Source organism: Colletotrichum siamense, assembly GCF_013390195.1.
Source record: "Colletotrichum siamense strain Cg363 chromosome Unknown KSG_Cg363_contig03, whole genome shotgun sequence".
NCBI lineage: Eukaryota > Fungi > Ascomycota > Sordariomycetes > Glomerellales > Glomerellaceae > Colletotrichum > Colletotrichum siamense.
In genome coordinates this window covers 4936241-4958656 of record NW_023501016.1, presented here as the reverse complement: position 1 = coordinate 4958656, position 22416 = coordinate 4936241, and the positions used below count along the sequence as shown (strand labels likewise).

The 22416-nt window shown below is 54.8% G+C and overlaps 5 protein-coding genes across 5 annotated transcripts; 3 read left to right on the top strand and 2 right to left on the bottom strand.

Annotated features, from left to right (window-relative positions):
- Positions 1–1848: 1848 nt before the first annotated feature.
- On the top strand, positions 1849–3330 carry SNF4 (5'-AMP-activated protein kinase subunit gamma; the record flags this gene model as incomplete). The annotated part of the gene is made up of 4 exons (XM_036637134.1): positions 1849–2115; positions 2289–2412; positions 2468–2617; positions 2675–3330. 4 exons carry the CDS (start codon positions 1849–1851, stop codon positions 3328–3330), a joined length of 1197 nt encoding a protein of 398 aa, XP_036498316.1.
- Positions 3331–4139: 809 nt separating this feature from the next.
- Positions 4140–5593, top strand: rga6 (putative Rho-GTPase-activating protein 6; the record flags this gene model as incomplete). Its single annotated transcript, XM_036637133.1, has 5 exons — positions 4140–4355; positions 4426–4464; positions 4512–4818; positions 4871–5371; positions 5586–5593. 5 exons carry the CDS (start codon positions 4140–4142, stop codon positions 5591–5593), a joined length of 1071 nt encoding a protein of 356 aa, XP_036498317.1.
- Positions 5594–9128: 3535 nt separating this feature from the next.
- ssb3 (Replication factor A protein 3) lies at positions 9129–9666 on the bottom strand (the record flags this gene model as incomplete). The annotated part of the gene is made up of 3 exons (XM_036637132.1): positions 9129–9199; positions 9352–9454; positions 9514–9666. 3 exons carry the CDS (start codon positions 9664–9666, stop codon positions 9129–9131), a joined length of 327 nt encoding a protein of 108 aa, XP_036498318.1.
- Positions 9667–18708: 9042 nt separating this feature from the next.
- CGCS363_v005282 (54S ribosomal protein yml6) lies at positions 18709–19741 on the bottom strand (the record flags this gene model as incomplete). The annotated part of the gene is made up of 2 exons (XM_036637131.1): positions 18709–19481; positions 19549–19741. The coding sequence occupies 2 exons, from the start codon at positions 19739–19741 to the stop codon at positions 18709–18711; spliced, it is 966 nt and encodes a 321-aa protein (XP_036498319.1).
- A 406-nt stretch (positions 19742–20147) lies between these two features.
- Positions 20148–21563, top strand: CGCS363_v005281 (54S ribosomal protein L35; the record flags this gene model as incomplete). The annotated part of the gene is made up of 2 exons (XM_036637130.1): positions 20148–20685; positions 20752–21563. The coding sequence occupies 2 exons, from the start codon at positions 20148–20150 to the stop codon at positions 21561–21563; spliced, it is 1350 nt and encodes a 449-aa protein (XP_036498320.1).
- Between the last annotated feature and the right edge of the window lie 853 nt (positions 21564–22416).

The following is a 22416-nucleotide window of genomic DNA, read 5'->3' as shown; positions in this document are numbered from 1 at the left end:
CACTCCGCGCCGCCTGTTCCTCCTCTCTCCATGTCGGGTCTCCTCCTGCCTCGGGCGGCACTGCCGCAGCTTCCTCACCGTTCCTCACCGTCCTCCACATCTCGAGCTCGAGACACACGGACCACCCACCTTCTTTATTCACATGCGGAAACAAGCTGTGTTTGTGAAGCTCATCCTCCGCGGAGTCGACTTATGTCATCCAGCAAGACATCATATCGCAAGCAATGCAAACTCGTTCTGGAGAATGTGGGAGAGCCTACCTTCTGGCTTCTACTGTGTCCTCGAGAGCTGCCATCAATTTCTAGAAACCTATCAACAAGCGACGTCTGCTTTCCTTCCCCTTTGCGACAGCCGGAATGTACATCGGCACATGATAGCGAAGACCTTATCTTGCGTACGTGCTTCATGAGAAGCTTTGGTACGCCGATTCCTCCATGGCGCCTGCACGATTGCCAGGCAAGAGAAGCTTCAGACGAACATTACAACAGGAGCACACCCTCTTCTACCCGCGATGTTGCCCCTCAAATGACCCGATGACTTGCCCGTGTGCTGCTACCCTGAATGCACAGGAGCCTCCAGGGTCCAATATCACGCGAGCCTACCCGCGGAGACGCTGGCTGAATGAGGCATGGATGGGTTTCCATAACAGACAGCATAGAGTCTATTTGGGCAATGAGAAATCGCAATGTGATGCCTTTCCACAACAATCTAGTGTCGCATGGCACTCATGAGGGGAATTTTTTGTCGGCATGTCTCGCATTGCAGCTATCCCTGGCAAGATATCAATCCGGGAGAGACAATCTTGCTCGGGGTAAGAAAAAGAAAGACTGTCGGATGGCAACGGCGCGGAATCTGGCCACCGCACGGCAAGATGCAGCAGTGATCTCGTCCCAGTGAGATTGTGCTCCAGCCGCTACTCGTCGGGCGCTGCACAGTTGATTCAATGACCTACCTAGGAAAGAGATGCCGGAAGGAGCAGCTACTACCGCTGGAGTGTCGATGGCCGATGTCTGTCTGCATGTGGCTCAAGTCGTGTGTGTGCTTCATTCGCGCGTGTAATCTTCTCCGCCCATAGCAGCCGGCGGATCATTGAAGCCATCTCCAATGGCGACGGCTCCCGTTACAACCGTCATCATCCTCTCTTGTCATTCGGAACTGAAGCCGCTGCACCCGTCAAGCTGCAGTGCCAAGCGCTAATTATAAGCATCACTTCGTTGACTTCCACTGGACTGGTCATCGTCGCCGGAGCGGCAGCGCCAGCGCCAACCTGCGTCAGAAGCCAAAAACCCCAGAATCAGACGGTCGACGCCACCCTTGTCTTAGGCATCGGTGCTCGTCCGGGCTGTTCTCCAGGTAGGCTCTCCAGGTATTCGTAGATCCAGTCCTTGCTCTTATCCTTATCCTTATCTATGGCTGCCACAGGCGAGGTGAGACAGGAGGGATGCAGTCGTCAGTTCGTCTGCCGCCAGGGCTGTGGAAAGGTACTTGCTGCTGCTGTCACTGAGTGTCCATTGCTGCCACCTGCCACAGCCGCCGCCGCTGTCACTGCTAGTCACCTCTACTATCTGCCACCGCTGGAGGGGAACAGAGAAGGAACCTGGAAGAAAAAAAGAACGACAAGGGAACAAAAATCACCAATGCGTCAGTTCCAGTTCCAGCCCAACCCGTCCGATTCTTCGACCGCAAAATTCCGTCCTTGTCTCTGAACTCCCGCCTCTGCCGTCCGTCTCCCGTTTCCTGTCTCCCGCTCTCTCCTCCCACACCAGTTCCCCCGTACCCCGTCCCGTCCACGTCCAGAGGGGCCACGCGCGCCATTAGCCAGCCCTCCTCGTACGGCACGACGACACAATGGACGACCCCTCCTCCGCGTCCTCGGCGTCGAAGGACAATGCCGGTCCTGGCTCCATGTCCATGTCGCATCAGCAACAGCCTAGCGGTACTGGTCCACTACAACCGCCCGTAGTCGCTACTGCTGCGTCCATCGCGAGACCACAAGGTCACGAGCTTCCCTTCGTCACGCCCTCATCCTACCTACGCCCAAGACCGCCCTCTGTGCTTCGCAAAATGCCTGAAAAGCCCCCGAGCCCTCTCGATAAGGACCAAATGCAGGGTCTGGTAAGCTGCTTACACCCTTCCACCGCCCGTTTTCCCCTCGAGCGTCATGCCGAATTTGCCCTGACCTGCTGCCTCTGCGCATGCGGGGTTGCGCTTTACCATCTGCCCGCCGCCATCGCGAGGGGCGCGTTTAGACCGCAAAGACCCGTGGCTAATTATGCTTGTCTGCCCAGAAAGCGATCCGCGAGTTCCTCAAAGTTCGGACCAGCTACGATGTCCTGCCGCTATCCTTCCGTCTCATCGTCCTCGACAATGATCTCTTGATCAAGAAGAGTCTCAACATACTCATTCAAAATGGTACGAGTCATGCCGCCTGAATGCGCCGAGCTGTCCATTCTGACTTTCGCCGTAGCAATCGTTTCCGCGCCGTTATGGGATTCGCACAACTCGACCTTCGCTGGTCTTCTGACAGCTACCGACTACATCAACGTCATTCAGTACTACTGTCAATTTCCTGATGAGATGAGCAAGCTGGAACAGTTTCGCCTGAGTAGCCTGCGAGGTTCGTGATAAGGGCAGGCTCGTTTGCTGGGGACCACTAACCAACGGCTTTTTGTAGATATCGAGAAGGCTATAGGCGTATCTCCGCTCGAAACAGTCTCTGTCAACCCCATGAGACCACTCTACGAGGCCTGCCGCCGGATGCTCAAGACCCGCGCACGACGAATTCCTCTCGTGGACGTCGACGACGAAACCGGCCGTGAGATGGTTGTCAGCGTCATTACGCAGTATAGAATCCTCAAGTTTATCGCCGTCAACAACGAGCATAACACGGTGCTGCTGAAGAAGTCGCTGAGGGAGATCGGTCTGGGCACATACAAGAAGCTGGCAACGGCCAAGATGGGCGATTCCGTCCTGGACGTTGTAGACTCGATGGTCAAGTATAACATCTCATGTGTCCCTATAGTCGACAAGCACAACCGGCTGCTCAATGTTTTCGAGGCTGTCGACATCATTCCATGCATCAAGGGTGGCGCGTATGAGGAGCTGTCCTCCAGTGTTGGCGAGGCCTTGTGCAGGAGACCCGATGACTCCCCGGGAATCTACACATGCAGCCCTGACGACAGGCTAGACTCCATCTTCGACACTGTCCGCAAGTCACGAGTGCATCGTCTGATCGTAGTGGATGATGAAAACCGGCTCGTGGGCGTGATTTCCCTGTCCGACATCCTCAAGTACGTTCTTCTGTACGGAGAGGAGGACGACACCAAATGAACATGAAGTTGGAAAAGAAAAATGGAATTTACATAGAACCAAAGAGCGACGGATCCTCGCTGGAATGACATGGGACACGGTAGACATGGTAATGAGCATGTGCCAGGCGTATGGGGGCGTAACTGGGAGGAATACCAGATGGTGCGCATATTTAACATTTTCTTTCACTTCATTATAGAGGGTTGGAAGGTCTATATGGAGCAGTCGGCTACCTGGATGCATCACGAAATGAGAACATGTCGATATCAACTCCTCAGCGTACTTGTCTGTTTCTGGCATCATGCCACCCGGGCTCCAACTTGCACCCTACGTTAAGGTTTGTCATTTGCGCGGGAAGGCGCATCTTGTGGCCAACGGCGCAGGCAATGTCACCAGTGGCTGGCTCGCAATATCATCTTGCTATCCAGGTAGGCTGGGCCAGGAAGGTGCGATCCAGTTGAGGCTGTCGCGTCTCTCGGGATACGAGGCAAGAGCAGACTGATGACAACTTTCTTTCAGCCATTTTATTGTTTTGGACAGCCTGAATCCAGGCACAAACGCCTCCCCATCAAACTTGATCAGCCACTCCGACCTCACTCGCAAGCTTGCAGCGGTTTGGCATAACATAACTTGTATCCCGAGCAGAGCTGGCTGCGTCCAATTCACCTACTCAGTCTCCATCTCATTTGCGCAACTCCTTTGCGATGCAGCATTATCGCCCCGACCCATCGATATCCTCGGCCGCGTCTCGCGATGCAGAGACTGTGACCCATGCGAGCCAGAAGCCTAGCACAGCACCTACGAGCACATTACCTCCTCAACTGCCAGTGATGTCTTTCTCAACACATGATGGCCCCGATCGACAGCGCGTACCCAACTCGACCACACTTCCCGCACTTGCCAGCAGGGACAACCGTCGCAACCGGGCTCTGCCAAGCAGCGCAACATGGACTTCCTCTGCCGCGGACCTAGCCTTGTACCCAGACACCGATGTGGTCGAGAGCCGCGAGTTTTTTGTTCAAGAGTACAATCGTCTGGCCAAAAAGGTAACAAAAATCCTGTCTGCTTTAGCGCAGTGCCTTCCGATGGTCGATTATCGCTAATGCGATATGACAGCATGGAATCCGAGCTCTTGTTGTCGGGGATTTTGAAGGAGTAAGTGAATATTCCAAAGTGTGACAACAAGAGGCTAATTGCTCCAGCGACCAACGACACCTGCGGCCATGTCAGAAAAGCGGAGGTGGTGGTCGCGAATGTTTCGTTCACCTTCATCTGGACAGCCGTCCATTTCTCGACGACCATCCAGGTCGATCAAGCACAGGCGAAGTATCAGCGATCTTGCTCTAAATATGGTTGCGCATAGGAGACCGGAACGCAGAATCGTTGATCTTCAGACGATGGTCAGGCTCAGCGGCAAGAACTTCCTCTACTTGCCAGAGCCGTATGCCCCGAGCTCTCTCATGTTGCCGACTTGCTTCAGAGCAACGGCTCAATATCTGGTCCAGTATGGTATGCTCTTCCTCCTGCTCCCTGCACATGATCATAACCTTACAGTGAACAGGACCGGAAACCCGCGGAATCTTTCGTATTCCAGGGTCAATCCGTGGAGTCAATACAATCTTCGACTACTACTGCGACGAGAAGGCTGGTGAAGAAGTTACCAATACGATTCGCTGCGCGTCTCTCCCGACCCATATCAACGTCGGAATACACGACATAGCGTCAGCCTTCAAGAAGTTCCTCTCCGTTCTCCCTGGCGGTATCCTGGGTACACTTTCGCTTTTCGATGCACTGGTGGCCATACAATGCCAGCTTCGGGGTGAGCCCGAGCTAAGCAGAACGAAAGAGACGAAGCTTCGAGCCCGCCTCATCGCGCTAGCAATCGGTACTGTCAAATCACAATTCCAGCGAGAACTGATATGCGCCGTATTTGGTCTGCTCTCTGTCATCGGCCGTGCTGGGGAGACGGCAGCCCGCGAAGACGAGCGGGGTCATCCTCTTCCCACGTCTGATCTCATGGGATATACCGCATTAGGCATCGTCTTTGGACCCCTGCTTGTTGGTGATCTTCTAGATTCTTATACCATGAAACTGGCAACCCCGTCTGCTGGTCTTCTACTTTTCCCCCTCACGCCGCCGCAGTTAAAAAGAGAACGACAGCGCACAGCGAAAGCACAAGACGAACCACCACTTCCAGCGATAAACAAGGTCCATGTCGCGAACGAAATCGCGGAGATGCTCATCACCAACTGGAGGGAGGTCGTCAAGAACATGAGGGATCTAAGAATACTTATTAGGACTGATCAAGGAGTGGACAAAAAGGCCCGTCACAAATCACATTGGTCTTCCAGCTCCGACCCGTTTACAATTGGACTGCCCAGAGGATGGAAAAGCAAGTCGGCCACGCCGGGAGCCACGATTGATCGGGATGGATCTCCGACTCTAGACTCTCCCACACCAACTTGCAGTAGGCCAGCCTTCTCTCTGGGTCAAATTTGGACTAACGAGATAACACGAATAGGGACATTGGCACGTTCGGCGATACCCGACGGTCCGACGCACAAACTTGACGTACAAAAGGTCCGACCCCAAGTGTCTCTTTCTCCATCCTCGAACCGACTTCCGCCTCAACAATCACTTCACTCGTTGTCGCCCACTGCAGAAGAATCCACGGCGAATAATCATGGTGTCAAGAGAATTGGGAGCAAGCAAAGCAATGTCAAGATAAAATCTTCCAAGACCAGTTCCACGAGGACCAGAGGTACAAAGGCGGAGCGAGCCTCAGAGGAAGCAAGTCAGGCAGCGGTCTCTACATCGTCGATCACGGGCGGCTCTCCAGAGGGGAATCGCTGCGAAATTTCTCATCCTACATCTGGCAGTACTCCCGATTTACAAACACCGACGAGAGTTGGACGCCACGACAAGCACACGAACAACAATGCTCGGATACATGACGTGCTCATTCCGGAGAGAACTTCATCTAGATCGACAGTCCACCGGTCAAGCGAGCCGTTAAATACCATGAACATCAAGGAAGCCAGCGAAACTGGCCATGGGCAAAATACCCGTCTGTCTGAGAGATCTTTGGAGCAAGTCTCGGAGGAAAACGGAGGAAAAGACGCTGGATTTGTCTCTACAGCTTTACGTCGACTTGTTGGAACTGATCGAAGCGGTGGTTCGTCCGGCAGCTCAACACCAAGAACGCCCAAGAGAGAACACATCGTACCTGATGACATGAGTCCTCGAACCATCATCAGATTGAGTGGGAGTGATTCTTCAACTCCAACAGCAAGGAGCTTGTGTGGATCCGACGTGGCTCAGGAAAATTCAAAGCCCAATGTCCCAGTGCAGAAGGCTGTGGTTGCGAACGCAGGGACCCAAACGCGTGGTTTCCAGAAAGTGGCAGGGTGGAAGTGGTTATCAGACAGCGACGTCCGTCTGCCTAGAACGTCGGATCTCGAACGCGAGCGACCTAACCCTCGAACCCCGCGGCATAGCGACGAGACTGACATGAAGTTCGATGACAACAGCTCCATTCAAATCACTCCGAAGGAATACTGCGCTGAAATGACAGTCCCTCAAAGGTCTCGAAATAACGGCGCAAACTCGGCCAAGGCGTTATAGGACAAGCTGCCAGCAGACGATTCTTGCCCGAAAGAGGGTTTGCAGACGATTTTGCAAAGAGATAAGGACATCAACACTCACCACCGGAATGGCTTCGTCGAGATACCTTCGGAGAGAGATGAATCGCATGCTGGCTTACCATATGTAAATGAATCATATACGAGAAAGTCGTCACCGAAAAGCTTGGCGTCCAAAGCGGAGGAGGTTGCGCAGCGGTCGCGAGCCTCTTCTTTGCGGCCGGTGGTGACGCCAGCGCGGACATCCGGAGGAACATCTAGAGTGTCCACACCTGCGCGTAAGTCAACCTCCAAGCCTAACAGCGTCAAGGCCATCGCCGCGATGTTTGAAGTGGCTTCTATGAATTCGTCATATGCACCTTCGCCGATGACGGCGTCTCGAGCGAGCGAGACTGCGCCAAATCTCGTTCATTCTAGACTTGAGACACCGTCTCCTAAGTCTTTGGCATCCATGGGATCATCTTGGAGCCTTGGAAAGACAAAAGAGGAGCAAAACCGTCAGAGCTTCAACTTGAGCAGTCGACCCAAAAGTGTCCGCCAAGTTGGCCGCCGGCCTGAACACGCGCCTGCTCACCCAGAAACCCCCGTTTTCTGCCAGCTTCGACAAACCCCCGACCTCCAAAATCACCACAAGTCTGCCGCGAAAGGCCCGCATCTGAATGATGACAGAGGCCTACGAAGTTTGGGTACAATGACCCGACACCTTGAACAGCCACCTGTTGCCCAGCATGTTAACTTTCCTCGGCCTCCATCTACGCCATCACTGCGCCAACTTGGGGAATACACAATGGCTCCACGCCCGGAAAGCCCCGCAGGAAACTCGATGCTGTACGCGCAAATTCGCAGCTTGCAAAGGCAAGTAGACGCCAAGACGGAGGAGACTGCCTCGCTTCGTCGTCAGTTGGAGACGAGAGACGAAATGGATGTTGGCCTGCTCAGCGAACAGTTACGCTCGGCAAAACGCGAGTGTGCCATGTGGAAGGGGCGAGCAGAAGCTGCCGAGAAACGGGTCGCGGTGCTCGAACGCTTCACACGCAAAATTCGGTGCCTCAAAGGGGGAGATGGGCAATATGATTCGGTTGATGTGTCTTCCAGGGAGCGAGAGAGCACCGACACGACCGGAACCGAGGATGGGGAGTTGGTAACATCGAGAATAAAAATGGCATTCAGGAATTTGGATGGCACCAGAAGCAGCGATGGCGGAGCCGCTGCGTGGTGGAATACAAGGAACGGTGTTGATGAAGGGATCAAAGTTGGTTTGACTGACACAGCCCTCCTCGGGGTTGTGGAAGCAGTCCACGAATTGATGGCGGACGAGGAAGGCTATTAGGTAAACATAGCCGGCAGTGTCAGGATATCGGTCACCTGGTGTATAGGAGTTTCTTGTAGTAGTCAGTTAGGCATGAACGCGGGCTTGAATAGGATTTCAGCCCCCAAATATGAGATTAGAAAGTTGTTCATTATCATCAAGACGTTTTGTGTTCGTGATCTAGACACAGCCAAGAGCAGATGCTAAGTACTATCATCCCCCGAGTCCCGACGGATCCTCCACCTTCCAGCATCGTCCATACGCATGGCGACAGTGCCGACGGTCATTCGGCCGATACCGTCCAGGATGGCCCCCAAAAGCTCCGAGTCGTCGACAACCTCATTAACACCGACTTCGGATTCCTTTGGGCGTGATTTATGCCTGCGGTGCCTGCGTTCCCTTCCGTCCCTGTGGCTACGTCCCGAAGTCGTGTCCTTCGACCTGGTGGTAGATTTAGACGGTTCAGGGGATGGTGGAGTTGGGAGTAAATCTGATGGGCGGGACGGTGGTCGAGTGGTTGATGTTCCCGCATCACTGCTTTCTTGCTGGTGATGTTGACGTTGACGCTGGGATGATCTTGGAGGCGTTTCGGGATAGCGTCTCTGTGCTTGTGAGTAGGGCGTTTGCGGGGTGGAATGCTGGTGATGCTTTTGTGTGAAATCAGACGAAGGGGTTTCGGGGATGGGTGGCGGTTCATGATATCGTAACTCTCTCTGTGGTAGCTTCTGCTGCTGCTGCTGCTGCTGCGTGGCGGATGCCGTCGCCGTCGCCGGCCGGGTCACGGGTGCGGGTGCGGGTGCGTATTTACGGGGCGTCGCGGGGATAGTGACCTGTTTGCTCCCGTACACGCGTCCGGGCGGCTGGGGCGGTCAATTGTCGAAAACGAAGAGGGGCTTGTGTTGGTGAGTTGCCTCTACGACGGCGGAGGCAAGTGAGTAGTCTGCAGATGATGTTAGCGTTGAGTGAATGGGGGCTGGGCGGCATAAAGCAAAAAGCTTCTCGGATGAGCAGAAGCTCAACGAGAATGCTTGCGTACTGCTGCCCGAGACTACGAGACATGGAGCCAAAGGTCAGGAAGCGAGGCCGACTTACCCACGCCAGGTCCTAGGTCTCTGGAGGAGAGAACTTTGATGGACAGGTCGGGGTTGACCTTGCCGACGATCTGAGCACCATTGCCATTGGTGAGGTGGACGTCCTGAGAAAAGCGCGTTAATGTCTCGATGCTTCAAGTTACAAGAGACGGCATAGACAAACGCGGTTCAGAATGGCGGTGACGTTGCCGTCGGCGTCAAGGACCGCCGAGTCGCCGCGCAGCTGGACGACCTTGCCGACGAGCATTACGTTCTTGCCGACGTAGTTGTCAAGGTACTGCGCGGTGATACGCGGGGTAGAGGTAGTTTCGGCCATCTTGAGAGGATTGGCTTTGTTGGCGGATGCTACGTTCTTGTTGGTGCGCTGCGGTATGAGAAAGCAAGGGTTTGATCGACCCCAAGGTAGAGAAATAATTGGCCCACAGCTTGTTTGTGCTGACAGCGGGATCGTGCAGGACAGGGACGCAGTAGAGTCGTGTCAAGATGGCGGGGAAGGGGTGATTCGCCGTCGCGTTTCTGGCCCCTCGCGCCAACACTTATCGCGCTGTCAGGTGAAAAGCGGGGTCGAATTACCTGAATTAGATAAGCAGGAGGACCCTTCAGGGTTCCATCGACGAATGGTCCGTTCCAAGTGATCGACAAAACGTTATGTTAACGGTGGTTTGGATCGCGTATCCCGTCCTCGTCTGCCAGGCCCTTTTCGATGCTCCCACCGAGGGGGAATCGGTGCAGATGGTTCAAGAATTATGTGGCCCCAGTCGAAAGTCAATTGACCGCTTTATCAGGCTTGGTCCGCATTCAATTGGTCAGTCAGCTACTGGTAGGAAGACTTATTCCGGATGGTTCATCTTGATGGCTTCCCCTTCCGAACGACTCGCCAAAGTGGTATCTGGTGGGCCTTGGCTGCCACATCAGACGCTGCCTTTTTCGAAAACTTTTCAGTTAACCGGGATGACGTCACTCAAAGCCCTATAGCCTGTTTTTATGGACGAGCGTGCAGGTCCCGGTCGATCATTAGGATCCAGCACTGGAGCAGTGCTCCTCAATGATGGTGATGGCTCACTAACAACAGAGCCCGATCTGAGACGCGTAGATAGCAAACAGAGACATCGAGCCTGGATTCCTGGACATAGGAAGTGTGGTTCAATGCCAATGAGCCAAGAGTGCGAAGGATGAAGCTCAAATATCAGTGGTCTCTGAACTTCGGAGGTTGCGCCGTGCGGATCTCTTGGGGTCCAACCGGTTTCATTGCGGGCTTCTGACGCCATGCTTCGTCGATGCTGAGGTCAAGAATGCATGAAGGGTCCTCAGTTACTGCAAGAAAAAACTTGGGTGGTTCGTTATTAGCAGAACATTTCTAAGCGCATACACGTGTCGAGGGCGGTCGAAGCAGGGGACGTAAATCTCTTTCCCGATCAGGGACCACACGGTCTCGGCGGTGCAAGGCGGGCTGGTAAGAAACCTGGAATGTTGGACACGGCAGGCAATGGAATTGCGACGGTTGGCCCGGGGCCGATTCAGGGCCGGACATGAGTCGGAGATGGGTGCCGCAATCACCCCACCATTGATACTGGCTGAGTGACCACTCCCACTCCATCACGTTTACCAAATCCGTCCTTGCGACCCAAAGTTAGTTACGCGACGCAACCATCTGAACAAACGGCAGCCGATTGAGTTGCATCTCTCATCTGTCGTTCGTCGATGTGTTCGGCACTTGGCAGTCTAAGCTGATGAAAGACTGAGGCGAGCGTGTGACAATCTCAGGGTCCATATTAGTATCACATCTTGCAGGGACTGGGTGGTACAGACCCGGTGCCTGGCTGGGGCTGGGTAAGGAGATCATGGTACAGAAACAGGGGATTTCTGGAAACTTCGACAGCCACGAACTTGTTGTGTGACGCCGACGGTTGATCTGTTTGTTTGTTTGCGTCTGGCCCAGTCGGGCCACCGTTTTGCGAGGCTGTCTGGTGGGGAAAGGTACGGATTCTGCCTCAATGTTGACGGGGCGGCATCTTGCTGCTCGAGGCGGCTGAGAAGGCATTCAACTAACACAGTACAGCAGGATATGCTCCCATATCGGGTAAACTGAGGTTGGAATTGCTTCGTTCTCGGGCCGCGATATGGGTCGAAGCAGGCGGACGGGGCTTGATGCTAGTCATGGCCCCGGTTTGCGATGATTCGGAGCTTCTCATCGGCGATCTGGCATCGTATTCCCATCTTGACGATCCAGAACATCGGTCGATGTCGATTTGAGAGTGATGGCGATCCCGTAGTCTCTCAGTAAGTCAAGCCGGGCATACCGGGTAGACAGACGTGAGAAGTTGTGCTTGAAACGGGGCCTGGCCAAAAGGCTCACGTACTTAGTAAGTGCGTAGGCAGGTAGCAGGAATAGGCAAACAGGGGATTGCAGGGAAGAACACTAACAGAAGACGTGCTGTTTCCGTGGGTTGAGGCAGGTCGCAGTTATCGTAGCAGCGGGGTTAAGAAGGTTTGGCAGAATGTGGTGCGCCAATGGCGAAGGCAGGCTCAAGCGCACCTCAGCTGGCTAGGTAGGACGCGGAGGGGCATGTTTTCGGTGGTGGTGAGCTGCCCTGGGCTTTGTGGTGTGGTGTCCAGTGTGTGTGTGTGTGTGTGAGGTGTGAGGTGCCCCTCACTTCCCCACCTAGCGCTCCCGAGCTCCCCCTGTTTCCCACCCCTGCGCCAAAGAGCCATGGATGCCAGCCAAGCTAGGCATGCCACGCAGGCCCTCAGCCAAAGGGAACAAGACCCGGGCCATCCAGCTCCATATGCGTTGGTTCCCGGGCAATGTCAGTGTCACCTCCCGGACCTGCCCTCTTGCCAGTCACTGTCCTGCTACTGGCCTGTGCTCACCGAGCCAGTCATCAGCGCTAGGGATCTGTCGTGTGGGAGGGAAGGGCTTCGAGCCTTCCAGGGAGAGTTGATGAGGGACTCCCTGGCCTCAAAAACCGTCTCATGCCTCTCTCTCTCTGGCTGTGGCTGCGGCTGCTTGGTGCTGGACAGAGAGCACGGAAGGTCGAGCGGGAGGGGGTATCTGGTGTCCGGCATCCGGCTGGTTCTAGCGTCAGAAAGCTCAGCGGCCCACGTTGCAGCAGATAGGCACTGCGCAGCGCACTGAGCTTTTGAGACTGATCTGGGCCGTGGCGCGCTATGTTTGGTGGTAACCTTTTTTACACCATGGAATTGTTACCAAACATGATCAACCGAACCTTGGCACATGTCCTAATGCCGAAAACGCCGCAGAGAAGCAAAGCAAGGCCCAGATACCCAGTAGCAGTGGCAGCTAGCCAGCCAAGGTAAGGTAGTGTAGCTTTCCAGCTCGCATCCCACACATGCATCTGGTATCGTGTACCGTACTGCGCGGGCTGAGTTGCTGCAGGGAAGGCAATCAGCAGAAAACAAGAGCAGACTCAGCAGAGCACCTCAGCAAACGATAGGAGCGGCGACCAGAGCGTCAAGCCAGGTCTTGTACAGTTTCGGAGACTTTCATCCGAAGGAACAGGGGCCCAGCGGTAGCGTTTCCTGTCGAGAGCACTGGGCCCCTCTCCCTTCACCCTTTGCGCAGCAAGGCGAGCCTGCAAGAGGAAATTCGGGCAGGGTAGCTTCCTGTAGGTATCCTGGCAGAGCAGCTTCCGAGGCAGGCTCTGACAGCCCAACACACACAGAAAAGGTGAAGGCGAAGCTTGGGTGCAGCCATACAAACAGCTCTGCCCTTGCGAAGCAGCATCCGCAAACTCTGCGCGATGTTGAGAAGGTAGGAAGGCGGGATGGAAATAGCCATCCCGTGTCTGGCAACGCTTGCACCTGCACCCGCACTAATATCCTTAGCAGCACTCACCGCTGGCAGTCGTGTTGTTGCCATGTGTGCAGAGAATGGAAGGTGACGGGAGGTACAGCTAATTGCCTTAGCTGCCTCCCACCTGCCTTCCAGTCTGAGGTAGGTATGTGCTTGCTTGCAAGTGCACTCCCGCCAGCACCTGCACCTGCACCTGCACTTGCACTTGCAGAAAGGCAGAAACGTAGAAACCGGGTGCTTCAAGTAATGCAATTGTGGAAGCAGCTCCTCCTCGGCTTCCCACAACGACCTGCCCTGATCTTACCTTACCCCGTCGTGTCTGAACCTCACCTCACCTCATCGCACCTCACACTCACGCATCCGTCCCTCCCACGTTCATCGCCTGCCGGCTGCGTGCCTTACCCCAACGACATCCGCTCGTCACCCTCCCTTGCAGGCCTCCTCCCACCTGCTGCTCATTGATCGGTGCTTCGACTGTCCAAGAGCTCCATCTAACCGACCGACTCCTCTCGCCACAGCTTGCTCCCTTCCTGAGTCAACCCCATTCTTCCAGGTCATTGAAGACCGGAGTACACTCCGTCTCCCGCAGCTGTCTCTTCCATCCTCGTCGTCCTTCTTCGTAGCACCTGCCGATTGAGAACGATCTTGACCTCGCCGCCGTCGTCGTCCTTCATCTTCAACACATACAACCAACCGGTCTTGCGTCGCTTTCCGCTTATCCCTGCCCAGCCGGCGACGTCTGCTTGTGCGACTTGGACTGCTCCATCGCACTGCAAGCACTAGCAGTGTCCACCCACACCACTACCTGAACATCCTTGCTGGCCTGGTGGAAGATTGCCGCATCTTCATCATTTTGGTACCGCGTCCGGCAACACCGTGACAGCGTGCCATGATACTGGCCACTGTCGAGGATTACGGCCAGATTCTACAAAGGCATCCAAGTCGCATCGTCGATTGACTTGCTCTCCTTACCGCTCGCCTGGCCGTATCAAAGCTTCGTCAACCAACAGGGGCTACCTTACCCTAGACGACCACATCGCCATCTCGAAACGGAGCCTTCTTCCGTTTCGCTACCGTTGCCAGAGCTCTGGCTTCTCAATTTGTGTCGCAACCCATTTCGCACGACTCTCATTGGAACCGGCGGCAATATCAAACCCGCGCTGAGGAAACTGGTCCTGGATTCAGGTAAGCCGATTAGACACTTTTCTCAGGTCGTCACATCCCTTCGCGAGATATTCCAAGTTCCAACATCGCCCCCAAACTCTGCCGTTTCCGTGTAGTGGGCGGCGTCTTCACCGGCGAGTGTTGCAGCGGCCTGATCGCTCCGGCTCACCCCTTGAGCTTTCTCTTGGCCCTGCGGGCAGCACCCACGTCGCCCCATCCACAATGACAGCGGGCCCTCCGTTTCCGAGCATTTGATAGTCAAGGTACTCTCAGATGCTCTCTCTACCATCCTTGCTGCCGTTCTTACTGTCGTCCTGCCGTTCCGCTCTTCGTCCTTTACTTGTACTCTTGTTCTTGCCGTCGTACTCCCGGAGTGCCCATGCATATCGACATGGCATTGCCTGTTGCACCGCCTCCTGTTCATCGATAATTCCTAGCTTGCCCCATCAGCCCGTTGCACATCAACCTGATCTGCCCAGACGTCATACTTTGTGGTAAAGACTGACCAATTGGTGCTTGTAGCTCCATCTTTTTCGAAATCATCGAAGCGCACCTACGCTTTGGTCACTGAAAACCGGCGACTGTCGCTTTTAGAAAACGTCGCTCCTTACACATACCCGACTTGAAGCAGCGCAACGGCTTGTGCACTTTCAATCATCGCCAAGTACACGGAGGCTTTGAGATTGTGACAGGACCACACCGTTTCCCGCGCATTCCGCGCTCATCGCACTTCCGATATCCGCTTCGAACTTCCACCATCGTCCTCACTATCGTCCCGGTCAGCGTTCTCGTCCTTTTGTCCTGTCGGCCATTGTCGTTACTTGGAGCGTATCGTATCGGGTAGGTGTGGGAACGACCACAATTTCATCAACTCAGTAATCTTCGACCTTTCCCACGACCAGACCATCTAGACGGAACCGATTGTCGTCGCCACGATGAACACCCCTCCCAGTTTCTTCAATGACGCGGTTGATCTTGCGACACCGACTAACGAATCTTTCGACAGCGACCAGCCCCGGAGTCTACTGCCTCCGGAATCGCTTCCAATACAGCCCCCAGAAGCCCACACGTCTTCACCAACAATGTCACAGAATCCTTCAATCTATATGCCCATGCCGAGTGCATGGGACCCAATGATGTCTAGCATGCCCGCGATATATGGCAATCACCAGGCGCACTACACCACCAAGCAAGAACCTGTGGACGACGGACCGACGCTGATGCATGTGCCATCTACCTCCAAGTCAAGCTCGAGGACAGACTCCACCAGCTCGATGCTCACCCAGACATCGTCCAAGTCGAGCAGAACGACGATGCCATCGGATGTCAGCCCTCCAAGAAAGAGGGGAAGGAAGGGAAAGGCGCCCATGCAAGACAATAACAACATTCATGACGACGGCGACGGCGATGGTGAAAAGCGTAATAAGTTTCTGGAACGAAACCGAATAGCAGCAAGCAAGTGTCGACAAAAGAAGAAGGAGTGGGTAACTGACTTGCAGGAGACCAAGCAAGGCCTGGAGAGCCAGCACGCTCAGCTGCAAATGGAATATAACGGTTTGGTGGACCAAGTCACACGAATGAAAAATGAGCTCATGTCCCACGCCAATTGCAACGACCCGAACATCAACTTATGGCTTGAAAATGAGGCCCGACGATTTGTTCAGAGTAGCGCAGAACGTGTTAAGAAGCAAAGCATCGACGCTAGTCGAGGGGTTGGTGATAGACCACTCGATATGGGACCAGGATACAGGCCCTCAATCGACAGTGAGTTTATCGATTTGTGATCTTTGTTGCGGGAAATTGACCAACGACGTAGGTCAAATGTCTCTGATCTCCCCTACCAGATCTGAGCGGGCTATGACGAGCATGTCCTCTAGGTCTGCGAGCAGCATGGACTTCAACTATGACCACATGCCAGATAGTGTTTTCGAACAAGCTTGATGTACTGGCGTTTTAAAGATTTTGGGCTTAGGACTTGACCATGAGAAATGAGTTGGACGGGTATAATGATAACCAAAAGGGTATTGGTCGGAAGCAGATAACAGAAGGCAAAGCTGGAATTGCAATCGGATACCCTGGTGGATCGTCGGGCGCAATGCAAATGCCACGGAATGGAGCCTCGGGACAGGGTTCTCCAAGAAACGAGTTATAGATATGGCCACTAGCCGGGCTTCAAGACCATTTATCAAGGGCCAAATGCCGGAGCGGAGCCATTCGCTTCCGGGTGAAATTCTTCCCGGTACACAGATCAATATTCAAAAAAAGAGATTCGATGAGACAGCGGTGTAGATTGAATGAGAAGAAATGGGTGGGCAACTGACCTGGCCGTGCATGCTTGACTACTTATGTCGTCGCTGTGACCGGCGGCTGCTCTCTTCACCGTCGTTCCTCTCGACGAAGTTGCCCTCATGGTATTTATGGGTCTCTTCCAATGCGATAACTGCCGTTGACGATGTTGTCCTTAACAAGAACTCGGTCGTTCTTTTGTGTTGGAAAAACGTGTTTCGTGCTTGAGTTTGAGACGATGGCGAGCGGGCTCAGTTCGCAAGGGTAGGACTCAGGGCGAAGCTCACACCAGAAGAGTCTTGGATCCAGAGATTCGTTGCAGACGGGATGAAAGTCATATCATGAGACGGAAGCGAGTTGTCGTGTAGGAGTAGGAAGAAATGAAATCAAATAGGAGAGTAGGAGAAGTGACGGGTTCTTAGCTACCCTTTCCTTCGTAGGCCAGCTGGGAGCTGGGAGCTAGGAGCTTGGGCTGTACTACTACGTCAGAACAGCTCCTCCCTGGGCCCAGTTGCAACATCGTTGGGTGGGCTTTGCTCGCTTCGGGGCGTCTTTCCCGCTTCCGCGTCGGGGTGAGTATGCATTGCATTGCATCTTGAGCAGTTCATACAGGGAGAAAATTACCATTGACAGGAGAGCACGGGGGTCATCGTATTTGGCGAAGCTATAAGCTGTGCGAATGAGCTTACCTACCTCATGTTGCCCTTTTGTCTAACTCATCTCTACGTCACCAGTCCTCCTTCCGGCAGGCGACAGCGAAAACACCCCCCTTGAACGGGTCGCGTATCCGTGACTCGAAAAAGGTAAAACGCGCTTAACGGTGCCGCATGGGAGTTGGAAAAGGGAGGGGAGGGGTGTGTAAACTGCATCCTTGAACCCGCACCCTGGGTTAGGTGTTTCCTTCCCGTCGTGCCATTCATGTCGTCTTTCACTACTGCATGTATCTGGGCGGGAAACAAGGATGTGGTGAGCCCTATACAGGGTACTAGAGGACATCTGACGTCCTGTTTCCTCTGATTGCCCAGCTACAAAGGTCTTGTATGATTCTAAAGGCCATTGAAAGGTTGCTGATGTTTACGCTTGCAAGCTTACTCCATGCCCATTATTTTCCCTCCTCTTTCAACACGAAGCTTCATCGATACCCAGGACCCAAAGGCACTTGCTTCAGTGGAGAACTTGGGTATAAGTGAACATCCTGCATGGGAGTTGTCCTTGATCGGGAAACTCTAAGTGCCCTGACGATGGATGTCGAAGGGGGGGAATGACGAGCCAAGCTGTTGTGCCGCCCGCAATGACGTAGGGTGCGTGCGCGCACGCCGCCGGGGCCGGGCTCGCATGCCGGGCCGCCGCTCCACAAGCCGACGGGAAATATGGGGCCGGAGCAGGGGCTTAAATCGCCGGCGAGAACAGGGAGCGGCGAGCCCTGCAAAACCCCCCAACGATGGGGTTCAAACTGAATGAAACTGCCAGACATTCTGAGCAGTATTCAGTTATTGTGTGCTTTTGCAGCTTTTTCTTCGACATCACAGTAGAAAGAAAAACATGGGGTGTTGCTTTACGAGTCGTTCGGTACATGGTTGGCTGGGTGTGGGTGGGTTGGTACCCGGGCAAAGTACCCGTTTCTGCCAGGGAATTTGACGCGGTATGGCGTAGGAGGTTTCCGAATGGAGGCAAGTTGAACGTGTTGGCGCCCCATTTTGCGACACAGGATCCCATGAGTTTTCTGCATTACCCCTCAGGGGAATTATGCACATTGTCATGATGTTCTCAATTTATACAGTGAGTTGAAGCAAGACTTGTACACTTCGTTTCATTCAGTTATGTGGCTCGTTTTTTTCTCGATCCTAACCGCACACCATCCATGAAATCATCTAACAAACGTTAGCAATGCAAATTTGGCCTACTCAAATATGGCCTTACACTTTAGACCGACGTAATCACACATTCAAGCGCACATTTACAGAGTGAATGGCAGGATATGCCTTCTATTGCTACACGCTGAAGAGGCGCCTTTTGATCAGACAATCTCTGCTGCTTGGGTGATTGGTGTTACACGATATCGATTTCTTCCTCTCACCTTCCTCGTCGCCCTCTTTAGTACTGGATAATTTCCGGGCCTGACCTTGTGATACCGTTAATGAAGATCTTGCTGACCAAGTCGCTCTGGTGCGCCTCGATGATCTCCTTCAGCGCCTCCCTCTCAATCACCACACGTCCCTCCTCCAACAGGTCCTTCACATCCACGTCCTTGACATCAAGACACCTTCCATGGTCACCCGCCGCCAACATGGTCCTGGAGAGCCACGGCTTCTCTCCAGAGGTGACAAACAACGTCCGGCCGTGCTCCTTGCCCCACTGCTTGGCCTCCAGGAGCTGCAAGATCCATTTGCGGCTGTACTCCTCGTCCAGCTTGGGCGGCATGCACCGGGCCTCGACCAACGAGGTGAAGTCCCACGGCATCTTCAGGTCCATGCCGTTCTCGCAGACGATGAGCTCTCCGCGGCGGTAGCGGTAGCTCAGGGCGGTGCGCCACGCGACGTCGTAGACCTTGCGGTTGAGGCGGGTGCTGAAGTCGCGCGGCTTCGGGCCGTGGGCGACACCTCCGCCGACGCGGATGGGAGACTGCCTGGTGCCGACACGGGCCTTGCCGGAGCCCTTCTGGGGGCGCACCTTGCGATGCGAACCGCGGACCTCCCATCGCGTCTTGGTGCTGGCCGTACCCTGACGGGTCTTGTCGCCCTCGTAGACGACGGCGAGATGGAGGAGATCGCGGCGGAGGGGGAGGAAGAGGTGCTTCGGCGAGTAGACGTCGAGGGTTAGGGGCTCGAGGTCCGGGAAGGCGTGGATCGTGACCGGGACGGAGGTGGCTGCAGAGGGCCTTGTTAGCAATTGCTTCCGTGGTGTATGAGCGAGGGGTGAGCGGGCAATGCGTACTTGGTGCCCAAGTATCGCTGGGCCTTGAGATCGCCGACGTCGTGATGTTGGGCAATGGCGCCTCGCTGGCCATTGATCTCGTAAAGTTCGATGAGCCGAGGAAAGATGTTGGCCTCGTCGCTCTGCAAGCCTGCGATGAGACCGCCAGACCTCTCATGGCCTCGGTGAGGCTCCTGACTCCCCTGCCGGCCATTGTGCGAACGGGCGACGGCTTCGCAATGGAAAGGAGACTCGGGGTTTTGGTTGATCAAAGATCCGTTTCCGCGGGGTGGTCGTCCGTCGTCGTCAATTTGGAGATTCGACCGGATGGCCCTTTGGAGGAGCACGAAAATTTGGCCCGTCTGTCGGCGCCTCACCAATCAGACAGCGCTAAAAGCCGGTACGTGCAGCCGTTAGAGGTGGGAGCTCTGCCCGCTGGGCTGTCTCCCCCCGGGGCGGGATATTCCGTGCATTCAATTGGAAAAATAATTATGGAGACCCGCAAAGTGCGTGCCATCCCGCCGAAGCTGGGTGAAAAACCTCCTTCGCCGTGAGAGCGCCTTGTCGTCGAGACAAATCACCACCCACATCCACGCTCCACCGCCCACACAGCCCGCACAATGTCATCGTCGTGTAGGCAGGCCGTCCGGCCGCTGCGGCGATGCCTGAACAGCGCCACAACGACGACTTTGCCGATACGGAGGGGCATCTCCACGACACCGGCACCGGCCGCCCAAGTATACAAGGTGGTCCGCGAAAGACCCGAGACGGCCGACCCCCTCGAGCTGGATCCCAACACGGCGGTGGCCCCCTGGGCCGAGAAGGACCTTTGGAAGGCCGGCACACCACCCGTCGGTTCGCGACGTCGCCGTTACGCCATCCGCACGAGCCAGAACCTCCCCTTCGAGCAATTGCCCTACCAGGCTTTCCAGGAGGCGCGCAAGATTCTCGCGGCGGACCGTGAAGAGAAGTTGGCTGCTATTGTTACCGAGTCGGCCAAGATCAAGAGGCTGGAGGCCATGGACCCGAAGGATGTCAGGGGTGGGGAGCGGATGCGCCAGATGAAGCTGAGCAGTCTGCGCAAGCACGTTGAGAAGCTCAAGATTCTGGCGGATATAAACGACCCGGCAGTCAAGAGGCGGTTCGAAGATGGTCTTGGTACGGCTCAGAGACTCAAACCGGACCTCTATGTGTTGCATTGGGTGCTAACATGGCATTGAACAGGCGACATGAGCAAGCCCATCTACCGCCACCTTGCCGAGCGCAAGTGGCGCGGCTACGAGTCCAAACTGACTGAGCAGCGTATCGAGCAGTTCAACATCGTCCCCGACATTCTCCCCAAGCTCACACCCTCCTACGACGTCCAGCTCTGGTTCCGCCGCTCAAAGGTGCCCCCGGGCAAGATCCTCCCCAGCAACGTCACCGAGGTGGCCCCCAAGCTGCGGGTGACCCCCTTCACCGCCGGCGAGCGCCTCGTGTCCATCGTCATCATGGACTCCGACGTCCCCAATGTCGAGACGGACGGCTTCAGCAAGCGCGTTCACTACATCGCCGCCAACGTCCCCGTCTCCCCCACCAACACCTCCATCCCGCTCTCCAAGCTGCGCGACCCCTCCCAGCTCGCCGTCCCCTACCTGCCCGCCTTCGCGCAGAAGGGCAGCCCGTACCACCGCCTCTCCATCTTCATCCTCGAGCAGGGCGACAAGCGTCTCGACACGGCCGAGCTGGCGAAGCTCTACTCCGGCCGCGACGGCTTCTCCCTCAAGTCCTTCCGCGACAAGTTCCGTCTGAACCCCGTGGGTTTCAACATCTTCCGCACAATCTGGGACGAGAACACGGCCGGCGTCATGGAGCGCGCGGGCGTCCCGGGAGCGGACATCGAGTTCCGCCCCACGCGTGTCTACTCGCTCAAGGAGCCCAAGAAGGCCCGCGGTTGGGAAGCCAAGCGCCAGGGTCCCAAGTACAAGCACCTGTGGAAGTACACCAAGCGTATCAAGGGATACTCCAACGCCAAGGGTCTCATCAGGAAGAAATGAGGGGCGCGGATGTTCCGGGGAGAGTGAGGAGGCGGGAAGTGCATCTGGCGAGGGCAAGCCAGGAAGATATGACGCAGCGGATGCTGAAACCATTGTGGACGTTATTAAAAAGTGTAGAATATATGTACTCTATGTGTCATCATCTGGCTGTAGATGGAAGCGGTCCACGACTGCGGTTGGTATAAATCACCTACTATTAACTCCACATTGTGCTTCATGGTTCGCTGCGGAGTAGGTCACAGGATGAAGATGTGAAGCAAATCATTCGGCTGTGCGCATTAAAGCTGTTTTATTGATCTGGTAGAGGCCACCTCTTTCTGATAGGAAGGGACCAGAATGAATGACAACTCATGTAAGATGATTCGGATCACTGGCCACATTTTGTGTACAGTTGTCGCCGGGACCTTGAAAATGAGTTCCTTACGATTAATGCCACAAACATATCTTCAGCAACCGAAGCTCCTTTAGAGCCGATACTTTTACGGTCACATGTCGCTGATTGAGCACTGTATTTGAGAATAGCAAAGTAATACTGTGGCATTAACTGTTGTGTTGCTGATACGCGATGCTTCATAACGGTAAAATGTGAAAGCAAAAGAGTTCTGAGCCCATTGATGGAACGTCAACTCATCATAATACTACTGGAGTCGTAAACCCAATGCAGTAATCATAACACCCAAAACATCATCATCGTGATGCGTTGCAACGCCTTCCCATAGAGTATCACATGCTTGTGCTCTTGTATGCAGTCCCAAAAAAACAAACAAATCACGCGAGTCCTCGCGATGCTGTTGCGTGATCGAATCTCCCATCCCTCTAGGTCGATGCACAAAACAATATTCCATTAAATCGG